Source organism: Sus scrofa, chromosome 10 (genome assembly GCF_054392235.1).
Source record: "Sus scrofa isolate SSC_HxYL_T2T_F1_AM1 chromosome 10, Sscrofa_HxYL_maternal_Yorkshire_Landrace_v2.0, whole genome shotgun sequence".
Classification (NCBI taxonomy): domain Eukaryota; kingdom Metazoa; phylum Chordata; class Mammalia; order Artiodactyla; family Suidae; genus Sus; species Sus scrofa.
In genome coordinates this window covers 77,287,267-77,305,168 of record NC_139392.1, presented here as the reverse complement: position 1 = coordinate 77,305,168, position 17,902 = coordinate 77,287,267, and the positions used below count along the sequence as shown (strand labels likewise).

Sequence of the window (17,902 nt, the reverse complement as noted above, 5' to 3'; positions counted from 1 at the left end):
AGGCGGAGGCGTCACCTACTTGGTCCCCGCATCAATGCAGCACTGAAGAAAGAACCCCTGTTTATTTTCAACCTAATGACTTCCATTGCCCTCCGTGGTCGTGTCCTCATGGTGCTGAGTTATCAGGGTAGCACCTCTACAACTAGCCCTACCTGACAAAGAAAATCACCATGGATGGGGATGCATTCCTTGCTGGGACACCCCAACCCCAACAAAACTGTGTACTTAAGAAGGGTAATCTGGAAATTGCCGTTGTGATGCAACAGAAACAAATCCAACTAGGAATCATGAGGTTGCAGGTTCAATCCCTGGCCTCGCTCACTGGGTTAAGGATCCAGTGTTGCCGTGAGCTGTGGTGTAGGTCGAAGACATGACTCAGATCCTGCATTGCTGTGGCTGTGGTGTAGGCTGGCAGCTGTAGCTCCAATTACCCTAGCCTGGGTACCTCCATATGCTTTGGGTGCAGCCCTAAAAAGCCAAAAAAAAAAAAAAAGGGTACTCTGTTACCAGGAGAAAAGTCACTTTGAAGTAAAATCAGCATTTCTTAAAAACACAAGGTTGAACTCCGTGGATTTTGGTTAATTAATTTTTACGTGTAAATGATTAAACTGAATCATTAAGATCAGCTTTAATGATTTTTTAGGTAAACAAAAATGTTTACAGAGATTATTTAGGACTTTTGTTGTGCTAAGTTCAAATTAATGCCTTATGACTGAAAAATGGCACTGATTCTACTCCCATCACGAAGATTCCCTAAGTTCTGGGTAAGAAAACATCAGTGACAACAGCTATTCGTTAAAAAGAGTTTTTTAAAAAGTTGAATCCCAAAAAAGTACATTCACCTTTAAAGAATTTTTATTAACATTCATGACTATAAAACAATCCATATTTGAATAAGTAAAACTTACCACTTGTAGAATGTCTTCATCTTTTGGCATAACACTAAGTTCCAATGTTGTATCACTGAAATGGAATACACATACACTATTTTAGGGGAGGCAGAAGTATACAAGACAGACATAAAGGAAAAAGAGTTAACTCAGATGTATTTTTTAAATTGCTTATGAGTTGAATTTGGGGGTTTTAAAAATCTTTATTTTTCAAATAAAAATCATTAAAATGAAAAGTTTAATATATAAAAGAAGTCATATATATATATATGACTACACACATACACACAAGCTAATTATGTACAAAAGAGGGCATGCTGCCATATGTTTGAGCTATTCATAACTGGTCAAGTGTTCTTTATAACATGTTTCTACTTTAGAAGTATGAGGTGTATCACTTATACTGAATACTCCTGGAACAAAACTCATCAATATGTAATTATGTATAATTTTATGTCAAGTCACAGAACAAAATTACAAATTTTTTACCACATATTTTCACTGTTCAAGTTAAAAATACATTAACTTAAAAATAACCAAAGAACCCTCAAATTTACCATTCTAATCAATATTAAATCTCCTAATTTTGAAATATTCCCTCTTGGTGTCAGAGAAGGAATTCAGAATTCACCGTTACAACCATCAAAATGACTCGATTTTTAAAAATCATACAGCATCTCAACTCTTTACTTTCTTCTCCATGATTTAATTTTAGAGCCTTTACAGGAATAGTTCGGTCTCATTTTATTTTGGTATTATTAAGTGTTGTGTTAGAAATGAGAGCAGTTTCTCTAGGTTTAAAAAAGTTCAAAGGAATAATTATGTGGAGTCCTGTGATCCAGAATTTTATTTAGATAAGGCAAAGATAGTGGAGCTGTCTCCAGCAAGTGCTTCCATATCTAACCTAACAATAGGGGACAGGTTTTCCCCAATACAATCCAGATATCAAGAAACAAACGACAACAAAAAATCCAAAATTGAATAACTTATTCATTCCTCTATTTGAACCCTTATTTTTAGGTTCATAAATGCTGAGAGAAAAGTAAATCCATAAGAACCACAGGTTCAAACGAATTCTACTAAGAAAATATGTAGGTACTTGTATTTCAACACTTAAGAGTTGGTAGAAAATACATACTGATGCTTAGATAAATTCTTCTGCAAGGATACATTTTTATATTAATACACTGTAGAATCTCAATGGCTTTGTGCTACATTAATCCATTTGCTACCAACTGCAGACAAAAGGAACACAATTTTTTTAAAGAAAAATAAGGTCATGAAAAAAAAAACGGTATTTTTCAAATTGCTTTACTAGTTGAAAAATTAAGACTGTCTTTCCAAAGTGTTATTATTCTGAAAGATGAAATGCACCAGTGACAAAAAAAAAAAAAAAAAAAAATTAAGGTAGATTTTAAAGGAAACAAAGTTACAGTTGTTTGCGAAACTGTATTTTCAGAGAGATGTTAACAAACACACTAAAACCCTGAAATTACAGGCTGACAAAACATACTGGTATATTTATCCCGACCTAAGTTATTTTCACTAAAAGGAAATCTGGGTGAATCTCCCCACTGCCTCTGGAGAGGCTGTCAAGTCTTCACCAGTTCCCAGGTGTCCTTAATATTTAAGATTAAACAGGGAGTTCCTGTTGTGGCACAGTGGTTAACGAATCTGACTAGGAACCATGAGGTTGCAGGTTCAATCCCTGGCCTTGCTCAGTGGGTTGAGGATCCGGCGTTGCCAGGAGCTGTGGTGTAGGTTGCAGACTCAGCTCGGATCCCCCGTTGCTGTGGCTCTAGTGCAGGACGGCAGCTACAGCTCCGATTAGACCCCTAGCCTGGGAACCTTATATGCCTCAGGAGCGGCCCTAGAAAAGGCAAAATGACAAAAAACAAACAAACAAACAAAAAACAAACAGGTATCACTGTCAGGAACACCTAGGTTCCCAGAGGAAGGAGAACACTCTGAGATCAATACATCATGACTATATCACCCAGCTGTAAAAGCGACAATGAGTTAGGGCACTTGTGAAAATAACTTAGATGATAGCATGCACTGCTTTAGACACGGTTGGAGGAGCTTGATTAAAGTCTTCAGAAAACAATGGACTTCGATTTAGTTATAGACAGCTGAGTATGGCTAATATGAAGCAACGGATAATCCAAAAGTATCTGAATCTGGGAAGAACTTCTTACAATGGTGATGATGATATAGAAATCGGACCGCAGAGTCATGGTCTGTCTACTCTTGACAGAAATTTGATACGGTAACCTCTTTGGCTTCTGGTTTCTTTATTTGAAAAAAAAAAAAAAAATTCTAGGTATGTTATAGAGAGAGGGACTAAATTATCTCTAGTCTGTCACTCTATAAATATTTCTCTATAAATATTTATTTACCTTTAGAACTCAAAAATCCTATTAACTATAGGCAGCCAAATGGATTAAAAGAGAATTTCTCGCTATCTTTGTTAAAACAAATGAATTTTAGCCAAGGATATTCAATAAGCCACTTAAAGATAAATTATCATAGTAAGTGGTTTCAAAATAAATTATATGTGCACTTATTTATATATTTATTATAAACAAATTATAAATGTTATTGTTACTTCTAGTTAAAGAAAGAAGCTTAACATATGCCTCTCAGGTTCTAAAAGATTTTAATCACAAAACTGATAAAACTGCCAAAACAAAGCCACCAAATAAGCCATCCTCAGGGATAACTTTCAAACGCGTTTTCCACTTTAAGGCAAAGTTCCCTATCTCCCCATCACATCAATTCCTCATAGGAATACAATACTGTATTAAGCCTACTTGCTTCCTTGATTTATAAAACCCATCTGTGCCCAAGATTAATCATATAAGAATCTTACCTGTTCTGGATTAAAGCAATTACTTGGGAATAGGTTTTTCCAATAACACTTTCTCCATTGACTTTTATAATTCGGTCACCTTCAAAGCAGAGTTTAAAAAAAAAAAAAAAAAGGCACATGAGAATTACTTTAACAAGTCACTGTTGAGTACTTTTGAAATATTCCTTGAATAATACACTTATTTTTGATATATCCATGTTTTTAAAGGATCTTTCACAAAGGTGGACCTAAATGTTAATATGTCCAGCTTCCTATGAAATAGGACAGTTTTAAATAAGAGTTCAGCCACCAATGAATTTAGAAACTGCTTAAACTATAATCACAAGTGACCAAAGCTATACTATTTATATTTCTGCCCACCACTTGTTTTCTGAGTTGCAGAACTATTAGTTATTCCTCCGTTTACCCCATCATTTTTTTTTCTTTTGTGGTCGTCCCATGGCATTTAGAGTTTTCTGTCCAAGATCAGATCTGAGCTGCAGTTGCATCCAACACTGCAGATGCGGCAACGCCTGGTCCTTTACCCACTGTGCTGGGCTGGGGATCAAACCTGTGTCCCAGTGCTCCTGAGACACCTCCAATCCCATTGCACTAGGTGGGAACTCCTACCATGTCATTTCTAATAAAGAAGCATTATTTAACAGGCTTAAGCAACTGATTGCTTTTGTTATCTGTGTCCTTTTTTTTTCCCCCCTTTTTTGGGCTGCACCTGCAGCATACAGACATTCCCAGGTTAGGAGTCTAATCGGAGCTACAGCTGCCATCCTACACCACAGCCACAGCAACAGAGGATCCGAGCCTCGTCTGCAACCTACACTACAGCTCACGGCAATGCCGGATCCTGAACCTACTGAGCAAGGCCAGGGATCGAACCCTCATCCTCATGTTTACTAGTCAGATTGTTTCCACTGAGCCGCGATGGGAACTCCTCAGTGTCCTCCAATTTTAATCCAACTGATTTCCTCGTTAAGTATTCTCCCAATCTATTTCGTTTATTTATTAATGCTACCTCACAGCTCTTCAGTATGGGTATGCACATGACTTTGGTGCCATATATATGAATTTGTTCATTTTAATGGGAAAAGGACATTTGGATTACTCAGAAAAATTCTGTGCAGCAGCAAGGAAATAATGAAAGTAAGGACAAGGGAAAGAGAAAAATATTAAAAATTTACTTTGTGTGAGGAGTTCCCCCTATGGCACAATGGGACTGGAGGCATCTCTTGAACACTGGGATGCAATTTTGATCCCCAGCAGGTCCAGTAGGCTAAGGATCCGGCATTGCTGTAGCCGAAGCATGGTTCTGATCTGATCCCTGGCCTAGGAACTCCATATGCTGCAGGGCGGCCAAAAAATAAAATTTTTTTATTTTTTTTATTTTATTTTTTTGTCTTTTTGCCATTTCTTGGGCTGCTCCCGCGGCATTATGGAGGTTCCCAGGCTAGGGGTCGAATCGGAGCTGTAGCCGCCAGCCTACGCCAGAGCCACAGCAACGCAGGATCCGAGCCTCGTCTGCAACCTACACCACAGCTCACAGCAACGCCGGATCGTTAACCCACTGAGCAAGGGCAGGGATCGAACCCGCAACCTCATGGTTCCCAGTCGGATTCGTTAACCACTGCGCCACGATGGGAACTCCAAAAAAATAATTTTTTTTTTAAATAATGTACTTTTTTGAGTACTTAGCACACTCTCTCCACTTCATGTGCCAAAGCTTGCGAGGCTCAGAATATGGTAGGTGATACATTCTAGGCAACAGAATCCTGTATGTTCTATATGTTCACTGAGATACATATTAAGTGTATTAATGACATAATAAATGATATTGATATTAGACTTGCTTTAACTGTGATAAAAAAGGTAATAAATTAATGCCTAGAAGAAAACTTTTTGGGAGTTCCCATCGTGGTTCAGTGGTTAACGAATCCGATTAGGAACCATGATGTTGCAGGTTTGATGCTTGGCCTTGCTCAGTGGATTAAGGATGTGGTGTTGCTGTGAGCTGTGGTGTAGGTCACAGACACGGCTCGGATCTGGCATTGCTGTGCTGTGGTGTAGGCCGGCAGCTGTAGCTTTGATTCCATCCATAGCCTGGGAACCTCCATGTGCCTCGGAAACAGCCCTAGAAAAGACAAAAAGTCAAAAAAAAAAAGACAACTTTTTGATTGTTTATTTGCTTTTTAGGGCCACAGGTGTGGCACATGGAAGTTCCCAGGCTAGGGGTCGAACTGGAGCTGCAGCTGCCAGCCTAGGCCACAGCTATAGCAACTCAGGATCTGAGCCACGACTGCAACCTACACCACAGCTCATGGCAATGCTGGATCCTTAATCCACTGAGCAGGGCCAAGAATCAAACCCACATCCTCATGGACTCTAGTTGGGTTCATTACCACTGAGCCACAACAGGAACTCCAAAAAAGACAATATTTTATTCAAAAGGCAGCAAAAGATAGTTTTTCACTAATTCCCATTTTAAATTGTCTCATTTTAAAACAAAAGAGTAACTATTTTAAAAGTGTGTGTTAATCTAAACTAAATCTGACTTATTTTTTATTAAAATCACAAATCACAAAATATTTCAGAATAAACAGCTATCAGACTCCATCCACTGACATGTGCAGGTAAAGCTGGAGCCTCAAGCGTTGCTTCACAGTGAGATGAATTAATTCACCTCCAGCAGGTCAGGCACTTCCAGAACTTGAAGATCCAAGAAGATGATTTCTACCATATCAATAAATATCTTCATCACTTAGCTATTTTGTAAATGTTTATCAAAATTAAATGTATCCAAAATAGGCTGTTTCAAAGGGTCTCCGAGAGATCATTCTCTGAATGATAACTAAAAGTGTCCATAATTCATCAATTTATATTAGGTTACTTCTGCCCAAAACTTATCAATTTGGGTATCAAGAGACATATAACTAGGAGTTCCCCTTGTGGCTTAGCAGAAATGAATCTGACCAGTATCCATGAGGGTGGAGGTTCGATCCCCGGCCTCGTTCAGTGCGTTGGGGATCCAGCATCGCCACGAGCTGTGCTGTAGGTCACAGATGCAGCTCAGATCCCTCGTTGCTGTGGCTGTGGTGTAGGCTGGCAGCTGTAGTTCCAACTCCACCCCTACCCTGGGAACCTCCATACGCTGCAGGGCACAGCCCTAAAAATGTCAAAAAAAAAAAAAAAAAAAAAAAAGAAGAAAAGAAACATATAACTAACTGTCTCAAAAATAGCTACAACTCATGTGAAGAAAGAGAAACATACAGAAGCAGCGAGAAAGAAAAATATAGAAAACAAAATAGAAAGAAATGAAGGCAAAAAGGAATGAAAAGATGTTGAATATCAGCACCTGTGCATAATCCAGCTTCAAAAGCAGGTCCTCCCTCTTTAACCTGTTTAACGAAGATGGTATCCATGGGTTCCAGGCGGTTTCTTTGTTTTCCTGTGGAAGACAAAAGAGCCAAGGCATGATTTTACCTTATAGTGTTTATTCTTAAAATAGCAAAATATGAAATGAAATTAAATTGAGGAGTTCCCGTCGTGGCTCAGTGGTTAACGAATCCGACTAGGAACCATGAGGTTACAGGTTCGATCCCTGGCCTTGCTCAGTGGGTTAAGGATCTGGCATTGCCATGAGGTGTGGTGTAGGTCGCAGACGCGGCTCGGATCCCACGTTGCTGTGGCTCTGGTGTAGGCTGGTGGCTGCAGCTCCAACTAGACCCCTAGCCTGGGAACCTCCAGATGCCGCAGGTGCAGCCCTAGAAAAGGCAAAAAAAATAAAAATAAATAAAAATAAAATAGAAATTTAATTGAGACAATTAAGTACAGATTTTTTTTTTTTTTTAAAGAAGTGTTAAATACATATCCTGGATTTCGGAGTTCCCATTGTGGCACAGTGGAAACGAATCCGACTAGGAACCATGAGGTTGCGGGTTCGATCTATGGCCTTGCTCAGGGGGTTAAGGATCCAACACTGCCACGAGCTGTGGTGTAGGTCACAGACGCAGCTCAGATCCCTCGGTGCTGTGGCTAAGGTGTAGGCCCTCGGCTACAAACTCCAATTGGACCCCTAGTCTGGGAACTTCCATAAGCCGAGGGTGCGGCCCTAAAAAGCAAAAAAAAATGTAACAGAAGTACTTATTCAGTTGTCCAGCTTTACTGAATACAAGTACACAGCCCACTTACAACTAATTCAAAAGGGAAAAGAAGTTTATTTTCAATACAAGTTACTTAAAATGCAGGTCCTTAATTCCAGTCAAATTGGTAGTAAGCTAGGTCCTTATGTAGCAACTCAACATTGACGACAGTTGGTATTTAAGGAAAACCACCTACTTTTTCTTGGCTAGAGATGTGAAGGTTTAATAAATTTTGCTGCATCAAGTCAGGGCTTTCATGGAAAGATTTACGTAATAAAACAAAGGACACATTTTTAAATAAATGTTTTCTAGTCTACCATGTCCCAAAGGTGATTATACCATACTTATACTTAAAAATACAAAACGTAAATGAGCATTAGTGAATTCTACAAAATAATAAAAAGCTGGCTGGGTAGTGTCTTCTGAAAGTTCTAAGAGGAAATTTCACTTACACAGAAAACACATAGTCTATAGAGGAAGTACTAACTTTGCATGACTACCGTCATAAAATCAGAGAGACTTTGCCACTGACAAATCTTTGACTACACTATCCCTGAAAACACGTGAAGATGGAAGAGACTAAAAGCAGAGCCAATCTTAACAGCAAGCACTGTTATATCTGCTGAGAGCTGTGCTTTGATTCTTCTTGTTCATTTTCCTTTCTGGACTTTCTCCAGAATTCTGACTTGCTATTACTACTATCAAGATGTTATCTAATTCCTTCTGGACAATATCCCTTAATTACGGCATGTTTAACTAAAAAAAAAAAAAATTCCTTTCAATTTTAATATTCCCTGACTCTGAGTCTTGTGTTAAACACACTGCTCATTACTTTTAAGAGTGTCTTTTTAACATAAGCTGTCTGCTGGGACTGTGTGTTATTCTGGAGTTCCTGCTCTGGTGCAGCAGGTTAAGGATCTGACATCTATCTCTGTGGCGGCGTGGGTTCTATCCCTGGCCAGGCACAGTGGGTTAAGGATCTGGCACTGTCTCTGCAGCGGCTCAGGTTGCAGCTGTGGCTTGGATTCAACCCCTGGACTGGGAATTTGCATACGCTGTGAGTGCAGCTGAAAAAGAAAATGAAGCACGTGTTATGCAATCTCTTATGTCTTTAGTTTTTTAAAGTCAATTTCTAGATAAGCAAAACCAGAAGTCTGCTCCTGAACTGTGGTAATTCATCAGGAAAAAGCATTCCTTACTTTCCTGTAGGACCATTTGGCAGAGCCAGATAACTTCCCTGGTAATTCTTAGTAATAAAACCTCTTTCAATTCTATTTTAGAATTGCTCATTTTTGTGAGAATACATAGGACATGTTCAGAGAACTGCTAAATACCTTATTCAAGGGTCATTTCCTTGACTTTATCAAAGGGAAATGTGACTTTTTAGCACACACATAATTAAATATTTCTGTATTTAAGAAGGGGAAATAAAAAGAACGACCTTACATGAGTGAGAATGGCTAAAACGACAAGGTACCAAAAAGTCCCACTTTATGCTATTTAATATACAATTAGTCAAGACTGAAGAAGGTATAAAAAGTATTTATGAATTTACTTGAAGCTCAATGTCGCACTTTGTTTTTGGCCACATTTTCGGAATATTTAAGTTCCTGGTCCAGGGATTGAATCTGTGCCGCGGCTGCAACCTATGCCAAAGCTGCAGCAACTCTGGATCCTTTTAACCCACTGCGCCAGGCCAGGGATTGAATCCAGGCCACAGCAGTGACCACACTGGATCCTTAGCCCTCTGTGCCACCAAGGAATCCTGAATGCCACACTTTGAAATTAGTAAGAATGCACACACCTTTACATTACAGTAAATATAATCAGGAAAAATGCTTTCAACTAAAAGTAATAACAACATATAGATGGCAGCTGCCATCCAGATACCGGAGGAACACCAGGTAGATGCAATTTTTATTCTCCATACACACTATGATGCAGTAGTTAACAGACTGAGCCCGATGACCAAATTACATGGTTTAAAATCCCAGCTCTACCATTTATTTTTCACGTAGGATTCCTGGATTTTGCAAAAACTATGGTCTATCAGAAATTCAAATTTACTGGGGATCCTGTATTTTATCTGGCAACTCCACTGCCAAGGGATTTTAGGCAAATGATTTATTTGTGCCCCAGTTAACTCATCCGGAAAGTGAGGATGATAATAATTTATTTTTGTTGTGAGGATTATAAGAGAGAATCCATTTAAATACTTCTACAATACCTAATGCTAGCAGGTATTTAATGAATGTCACTACCATGCTAGTCTGATGCTAAAACTTAGGTTTATGTAGAGATCAGGGTTGAATGAGGCCAGGGGACACGGAGCTTGTCACACTGCCAGGGCTTCATTCAATAAATACTGGCCCAGGAGTTCCCGTCATGGCGCAGTGGTTAACGAATCCGACTAGGAACCATGAGGTTGCGGGTTCGATCCCTGCCCTTGCTCAGTGGGTTAACGATCCAGTGTTGCCGTGAGCTGTGGTGTAGGTTGAAGACGCGGCTCGGATCCCGCATTGCTGTGGCTCTGGCGTAGGCTGGCAGCTACAGCTCCGATTGGACCCCTAGCCTGGGAACCTCCATATGCCGCAGGAGTGGCCCAAAGAAATAGCAAAAAGACAATAAATAAATAAATAAATAAATAAATAAATACTGGCCCAAAGAGAAACTATACCAACTTGACTATCATATTAGGAGGGAAGTTGAACAGTAGAAACCAAAGGTCAAAGAACACTGAAGAAAAAAAAAGTAGAAAAGTAAGAGAGGGAGGTCTCCAGTGGCTCAGTGGTTAAGGATCTGGCACTGTCTCGGCTGTGGCTCAGGTCACTGCTATGGCAGGTTCAATTCCTGGCTTGAGAATTTCTGCATGCTGCAGGCATGCCCCCCCCCCCAAAAAAAAAGTTTTTTTAAAAAAGCAAGAGAGACTGTACTTAAAAACTCCCAGTAACTCTGACACAAAGTACACATTTGTCTTCAAAGAGACCAGTGTCCAAAAGCCAGAGTGCTCCAATAACTCTCTTCTTTGGGGAATCCAAAACTCGAAATCACCTGCAATGTTTAAATTGTTTCAAAATTTGAAATGCTAAGTGTACAAAGCAAGCAGACAAAAGCAAATAGATTACTTTCAGAAGCAAAATAGTCTCAACTATAACCAGTTACCTAAAAAGACCTGTAAGGAAGGTACAGATAAAAACAAAAAGTAGAGATCAGAGAATCCTATCCTAGGGACCAAAGAAACATATATCTTAACAGAGTTAAAAAAAAATTAGGAGTTCCTGTTGTGGCTCAGCAGGTTAAGAACCTGACTAGTATCCATGATGATGTGGATTCAAATCCTGGCCTCTCTCAGTGGGTTAAGGATCCTGCACCATTGAAAGCTGTGGTGTAGGTCACGATGTAGTTCGGATCCAGGATTGCTGTGGCTGTGGTGTAGGCCAGCAGCTGCAGCTCCAATTCAGACCCCAGCCTGGGACTTCCATATGCTGCAGGTGCAGCCCTAGAAAGCAAATACATGTATATTTTAAACAAAGAAATACCACCTTATACTTTAGCCAAAAGCAAAGCTGAAGAAAATAATGGCTGTTACTGAGACTGAGTTTTGTTTGTTTGTTTGTTTTGGATTTTTTTTGGCCACGCACAAAGCATATGGAAGGAAGTTCCCAGGCCGGGGACTGACCCCTCACCTCAGCAGCAACTGAGCCACTGCAGAGACAATGCCAGATCCTTAACTGGCTGTGTGACAGCAGGAACTCTGAGATTTTTAAAAAGTTTTTCCTACTCTCTCTGAGTTATCATAGGTGCTATTGGACAGTTTTCTTAATGGAACCAAATCTTTTGTTTTTAATGACAGTATTTTTTAAGCATTCCTTTTTATTGATTTCTTTGTTGTAAAACAAAAACAAAAAACCCCCCTATCTCTACATTAGAAAAGGCTGTTGAGGAGTTCCTGTCATGGCTCAGCGGTTAGACCACCCGACTAGCATCCACGAGGACTGGGGTTCGATCCCTGGTCTCACTCAGTGGGTTAAGGAACCGGCGTTGCTTTGGCTGTGGTGGAGGCCAGCAGCTACAGCTCTGATTTGACCCCTAGCCTGGGAACCTCTGTATGCCATGGGAGTGGCCCTAAAAAGACAAAAAAACAAAAACAAAAAAAAACCACCAGGACATGGAGAACAATTTATTGAGCTTTGGGATTGAGGATCTAGTAAGGCAAAAAAACAGAGGGAGTAATAAACCCCAAATTTCAGGCTAACCGCTACCTCTGGGGAAAGAAAAAAGAAAAGGAGCTAGAAGGGCCTTGACCATTTCTAATCATTTACATCCTAGAAAGACAAGAGGAGGAAGGGGGGGGGTTTAAAATGTTAAGATGACAAAGACAGGTGGCAAGCATTTAGAAGCCACATTTTTCCCTTTGTCTTCTGTTTGCCTAAAAAATTTCATAGCTGTTCTTTCATAGTTGAAAATGGGCTTCTAATTTGGGGGAAGGGTTATATTGATGGCATATAAAACTAACTTCAGAGCCCAACAGAGACACACTGCCCAACATCAAAAATCCATATGTATCATAAGATAAATACATCCTACATGAGTATTAAGTAGAATCCAATTTAAGACAACTGTTCTGGCAGATTATTGAGTCCATTTTTCCCTTTGGTAAGGGAGAAGCACTAAGGAAAAAAAATGCATTCTAACTTTTAAAATCTAGGTGTTCCTAAATTTCCACTTAAAATGCACTCACTTCCAGAGTGATGGCTAGTACTTTAAAATCGTATCTCCCAAGCCTCCAATCTGTAGCTCCAACAATTCTGAGCTTCAAAATCCAAAGTTCCAATAATCTCTAGACAATGTCAGCAGAAAGTCACCTGTCAGTTCTCGATCACATTTCACCTACTACAAATAAATACATCCTTGATACTCAACCTCTTTTTCAAGTAACATCAAATGGAACAAAGTGAAGTCCAAAAAACTGCTAAATATTAAAAAACAGATCAGGGAGCTCCTGTCATGGCACAGTGAAAACAAGTCCAACTAGGAACCATGAGGTTGAGGGTTTGATCCCTGGCCTCGCTCAGTGGGTTAAGGATCCAGCATTGCCATGAGTTGTGGTGTATGTAGGTCAAAGATGTGGCTCGGATCTGGCATTTGCTGTGGCTCTGGTATAGGCCAGCAGCTACAGCTCTGATTAGAGCCCTAGCCTGGAAACCTCCATAAGCCACGGGTACGGCCCTAAAAAGCACAAAAAAATAAAAAAATTAAGTAAAACACAGATCAGGAATTCCCTGGTGGCTCAGCCAGTTAAGGATCTGGCATTGTCACTGCAGTGTCTCAGGCTGCTGATGTGGCATGGGCTCGATTCGTGGCCTAAGAACTTCCACATGCCTCAAGCGCGGCCAAAAAAATAAAAAGCAGATCATCTTCTAACTTGATGACAAACTTTCTTTCAACCCACACCCATCTAATTTTTTTTGGTTTACTTTTTATAAAGTGTGGAAAATGTCCAGCATAGAAGTAGAGTAAAACAGCAGAATAACCCCCAGGAATATAGCTTTTTTTTTGGGGGGGGGACCTCTTTAGGACCACACCCACAGCATATGGAGGTTCCTAGTCTAGGGGTCGAATCAAGAGCTGCGGTCGCCAACCTACACCACAGCCATAGCAATGCCAGGTCCGAGCCACATCTACGACCTACACCACAGCTCACAGCAACGCCGGATCCTTAACCCACTGAGGGAGCCCAGGGATTGAACCTGCGTCCTCAAGGATACCAGTCAGATTTGTTTCCTGCTGAGCCAGGACGGGACTCCCCCATGAATATAATTTAAACAATTACTAAAAATCTGTCATCTTGTTTCATTTACACTCACATTTTTTTCCTCAAGTATTTTAAAGCAAATCCCAGGGATCAGGTCAATTCATTAATAAATACTTTAAATGCCTCAATCGGCATCGCTAACAGATAAGAACTTTTACTTCTTGAAGGAAAGACAACAAAATCCATTCACAGTTCTCCATATTGTGTAGCATTCTGCACAATATGGATCACTCAACCGACAAAACACCGAAGCCTTCCTTCTACGTTCATCTTCCTAAAAGCCACCCAAACAATAATGAAAAGCATTCATGACACAGAAATGGTAGCACCAAAAGCTATGAAATAAATTTAGAAAGGTCTCAGGGGTAAAATCATAATAGAACCCTAAAATTAAGTTCCAGAACAAGTTTTCCCACTCCCAGTGGAATGCTCTGCCCATGTATTCAAATCTACTGAGGTCAGATATGCAGGAGAAGACACATCACATGAAGATCTCTGGCCCACAGTGTCTGGCATATAGTGGATATTCAATAAATATTTACTGCTGACTGATTCAAACTAAAGTCCTAGTAAATGCCAACAGCAAGACTACCCAAAACAAACTCAGAGACTTGTTTCAGGAACAATGCGATTACTGTATTGCTGCTGATCTGCAGGATTTTCCTCAAATAGAAGAAAAATGCTGCCACTTAATAGTAATTTGAATACAAAACCACTAGGTGTCAGACGTGAGCCAAAATTTTCCGGCATTATAAACTACCAAGGCAAGAAAGGCTTTGGAGGAGGGTGTTATTCATTCAACAAATATTTACTGAGCTTGTACAAAGTGCCAGGAGCTGATTACCCTGCAAGGAACAAAAGAGTCCTGGGATCTGTCTCCTGGAGTATTTGAAGTTTACGAAGCATCTTTTTTTTTTTTTTTCTCTGAAGTTTCAGGAATTTCACAAAGTATGTACCACGTGTGGATTCGCAGCCCTGCTCTTCCAGTTGTGCTAGATTTCTGGGCTCTCTGCAAACCCAGAAGCATTTGCTGCAGTGCTATACCCACGAGTTATCTTTTCACCTCTGACCTTACCACTGGCCAACCCCACAATTAAACCTGCCCCTCATCCTTCTCAGGCCCTTAAGTCCTCTCTGGCCTTCGAGACCATCAGCCTCCCTCAGAAATCACTCTGGCAATAGTGCAGCCAAATTCACCACAACCTCAACTTCCTTTCCCCTCTGACCTTCCAATGCATTCCATCTGCCAATGTCCCACTATGGAGAATTCCAACCAGACCCTTCATCTCTCTTGCTTCTTGGCCTGAGATTTCAGCTGAGTAAAACTGCGTAACCCGCTGCATTAGATTCTCAGTTCAGCTCAGGGCTTGACACGACTCACTAGAGTATTTTAATTCCATCCCCTCAAGGCTGCTGTCTCAAGCTTCTAATCACCTTCTTAGCCTTGCTCTGCCATCTTGATTTCTTCACATGATTGGATAACCTTATTGCTTACTTGACACCATCCCAACTGCTGTGTTCTCATTTTTTAAAAAACCTCCGCCTACCCTTACTTCCCTTTGCTCTTTCTCAGGTGACGACCTGCCACCAGCGTTCTTTGGGACTTTGCTCCCCAACGGTCTCTTCCCAAGTGTAAAACTTCAGCCAAACTCTCTTCTCCTCTCCAGATCTGACAACACGCAAAAGCTTCTCAAACTTCAGAGTAAAATGTCACCCTTCTCTGCCACACGGCTATCCTCTCTCTCATTCTCCATCCCCTCATTCTCAAACTTCTTGAAGAATAGTCTACACTCAGGTGCCCTCATTTCTTTTAATTCAGGATTTCTCAGACACTGATGAGCACCCACCCCCGGGACAGGAGGGTGTGTGTGTGTGTGTGTCCCATCCATTCTCAGCTCTAATTTATGTCACAGCCCCTGACATTTGGTTTCTGGATCCCCTCTGCCCACAGCACTGGAACTGTTCTCCATAACTTTACAATTTGTTACTTCTCAGGTCAAGTTCAACAGTATCCTTTAGTGCCCATCCTAACGAATTCTCTCGGACAAATGACAAGTCATCCACCCTCCCCTAAAATGATCACCTCTTCATTAGCTAGCCATCAGCTCCTCGTGTTATCTTCCTACCCTCCAAAACCCTGTTCTCAGATTTCCCTTCTGATTCTTCATTCTCTGACCAGCTCTTAGATGTGGCCTTCCTTGGGGCTCTACCTTGAGGCTGTTCGTCTTCCTGCTGTCTGCGGATGGTGCTTTATTTGTGCACGGGGCTTGATGATAAGGCCCATCATCATATATGATGATGACTCCCCCAAGTCTGGATTCAACCCCACCTCTCTCTACGAGCTCCACACCCAGACGTGTAATGAGGAACAGTCTATTGGCATCAGAAACGTAACTCATCCCAAACGGAAGTCACGTCCCAGGGGAAGGAGGTGGATGTGCTTCCCTTCCAGCATCTATCTGCTCACCTCCGTCTCTCCACTCACTCGTGCCAGAAAAGCTAAGCCCAGTCCTCCATGAGTCATCTTTAACTGGGGACATAAATCCACTCCCAAGTCCTACCACCAAATCTGGGCAAATGGAACTTCTAAGTACCTCTGAAATCTGTTCTGGAATGCAGTTTTTCCTTCATCCTGATGAAATCCCATTCGGCACAAAGCACAACCCATCTGAGAAACCCTCCCCGTGGTAAGGTGACTGGCTGAGCTGTGACCCAGCCATGACTGTACAAACCTCTGCTGCTGCACTTCTTGCAATTATTTTGCACCTTCATCTTCTATCACCCTGTGTACACATTCAATGAACTGTTATAAAAAATAAAGGTCCTGGAGTTCCCATCGTGGCACAGTGGAAACGAATCCACTAGGAACCATGAGGTTGTGGGTTCGATCCCCGGCTTTGCTCAGTGGGTTAAGGATCCAGCGTTGCTGTGGCTGTGGCGTAGGCCAGAGGCTACAGCTCCAATTAGACCCCTAGCCTGGGAACCTCCATATGTGGCGGGTACGGCCTCAATAAGACAAAAAAAATAAAAAATAAAAACTAAATAAAAATAAAAATAATAAAAATAAAGGTCCTATCCAAATGAGGCGGGAAAATGTTCAAAAGAAGTAAGTAGTGTGGAGGATGGTGAAAAGTGTCACAGAGAATAATAAGCAGAGTGAGCAGGGCAGGGAGAGCTGGGGGCAGGGCTGTTAGACTATGTTTATGAAACGGTCAGGGAAGTCCTCTAACAGGTGACATTTGAATCACTATCTCAAGGAAGTGAGATTACAGGCCATATTGCTCCCTTCCCAGCAATTAGTTTAGTGACTGGCTCATAGCAGTGACTCAACAAATGTTTGCTAAGTGAACGAATAAACAACAGGAAATATATTTCTAGACTTAACGCATTTAGCGTTCACATGAAAACACTTCTATTGCAGTTCTGCACCAAAGATGAAAAGTTATCTGTTAAATTTCAAAAGCCAGGACCATCACCATTAGAATTCACTTTTATTAACTGCATCTATGAATCACATATTCTTAGTAAGACCAACGATGGTGGAGGCGGGAGAAAATGGGCCTATTCAATGAAGTGATGAATGTGATCCAGGCCTTAAGTTATGGAGCGGCTGAGAAAAGACGGCTTGAAAATCACCTAATTACAGGTCAGGTCTGGACCATTTTCCAGGGAAGTGATTTCCAAGACTGGCTAGAACATTAATACTCACCCAGGTACTTTCCTGGACTCTCACCTTTATAACCCTATCTCCAATTAGTTCTCTGAAATCCTAGATTTCATATTTCCTAAAGGTCTTATAACCATTAGAGAGATTTTTTAAATCTCATTTATTCTCCTGACTGCCAAACTACCTTCATGCCATGTCTTACAAAGTCTTAAAATCTACTCCAAAAATCGGATTTGTGACAACATGTACTTTAATGCAATCAAATTCTCTTCATTTGAGATTACTGTAAATACGGTTTCCTGGGACCATTCAAGTTAGATTTCTTTTTTAACCTCTCATCTAACTTGACTAGAATGCCAGTTTATTTTACAAAGTCCAGGGTCCAGGATCACTGCAGTTTTTTGGTTTTTCTGTCCTTGCCCGTGGCATACGGACGTTCCCAGACCAGGGACTGAACCCACACCACCTCAGTAACAACACCAGATCCTTAACCTGCTGCACAAGAGAACTCCAGATTACCGTGTTTTT

General features: G+C 40.8%; 1 protein-coding gene across 13 annotated transcripts in view; it reads right to left on the bottom strand.

Annotated features, from left to right (window-relative positions):
- ARHGAP21 (Rho GTPase activating protein 21) overlaps positions 1 to 17,902 on the bottom strand; it is a 139,323-nt gene that overhangs the window by 48,797 nt on the left and 72,624 nt on the right. For all 13 annotated transcript variants that reach the window (XR_014818001.1, XR_014817997.1, XR_014817998.1 and 10 more), the window contains exons 4-6: positions 7,106 to 7,198; positions 3,763 to 3,841; positions 909 to 963 (exon numbers count right to left, since the gene is read on the bottom strand). Coding sequence is in view for 8 of the 13 variants with exons in the window: in XM_084980314.1 (XP_084836440.1) it covers positions 909 to 963; positions 3,763 to 3,841; positions 7,106 to 7,198 (227 nt within the window). In the remaining 5 variants the exon portion in view is untranslated. The remainder of the gene's footprint in view (positions 1 to 908; positions 964 to 3,762; positions 3,842 to 7,105; positions 7,199 to 17,902) is intronic.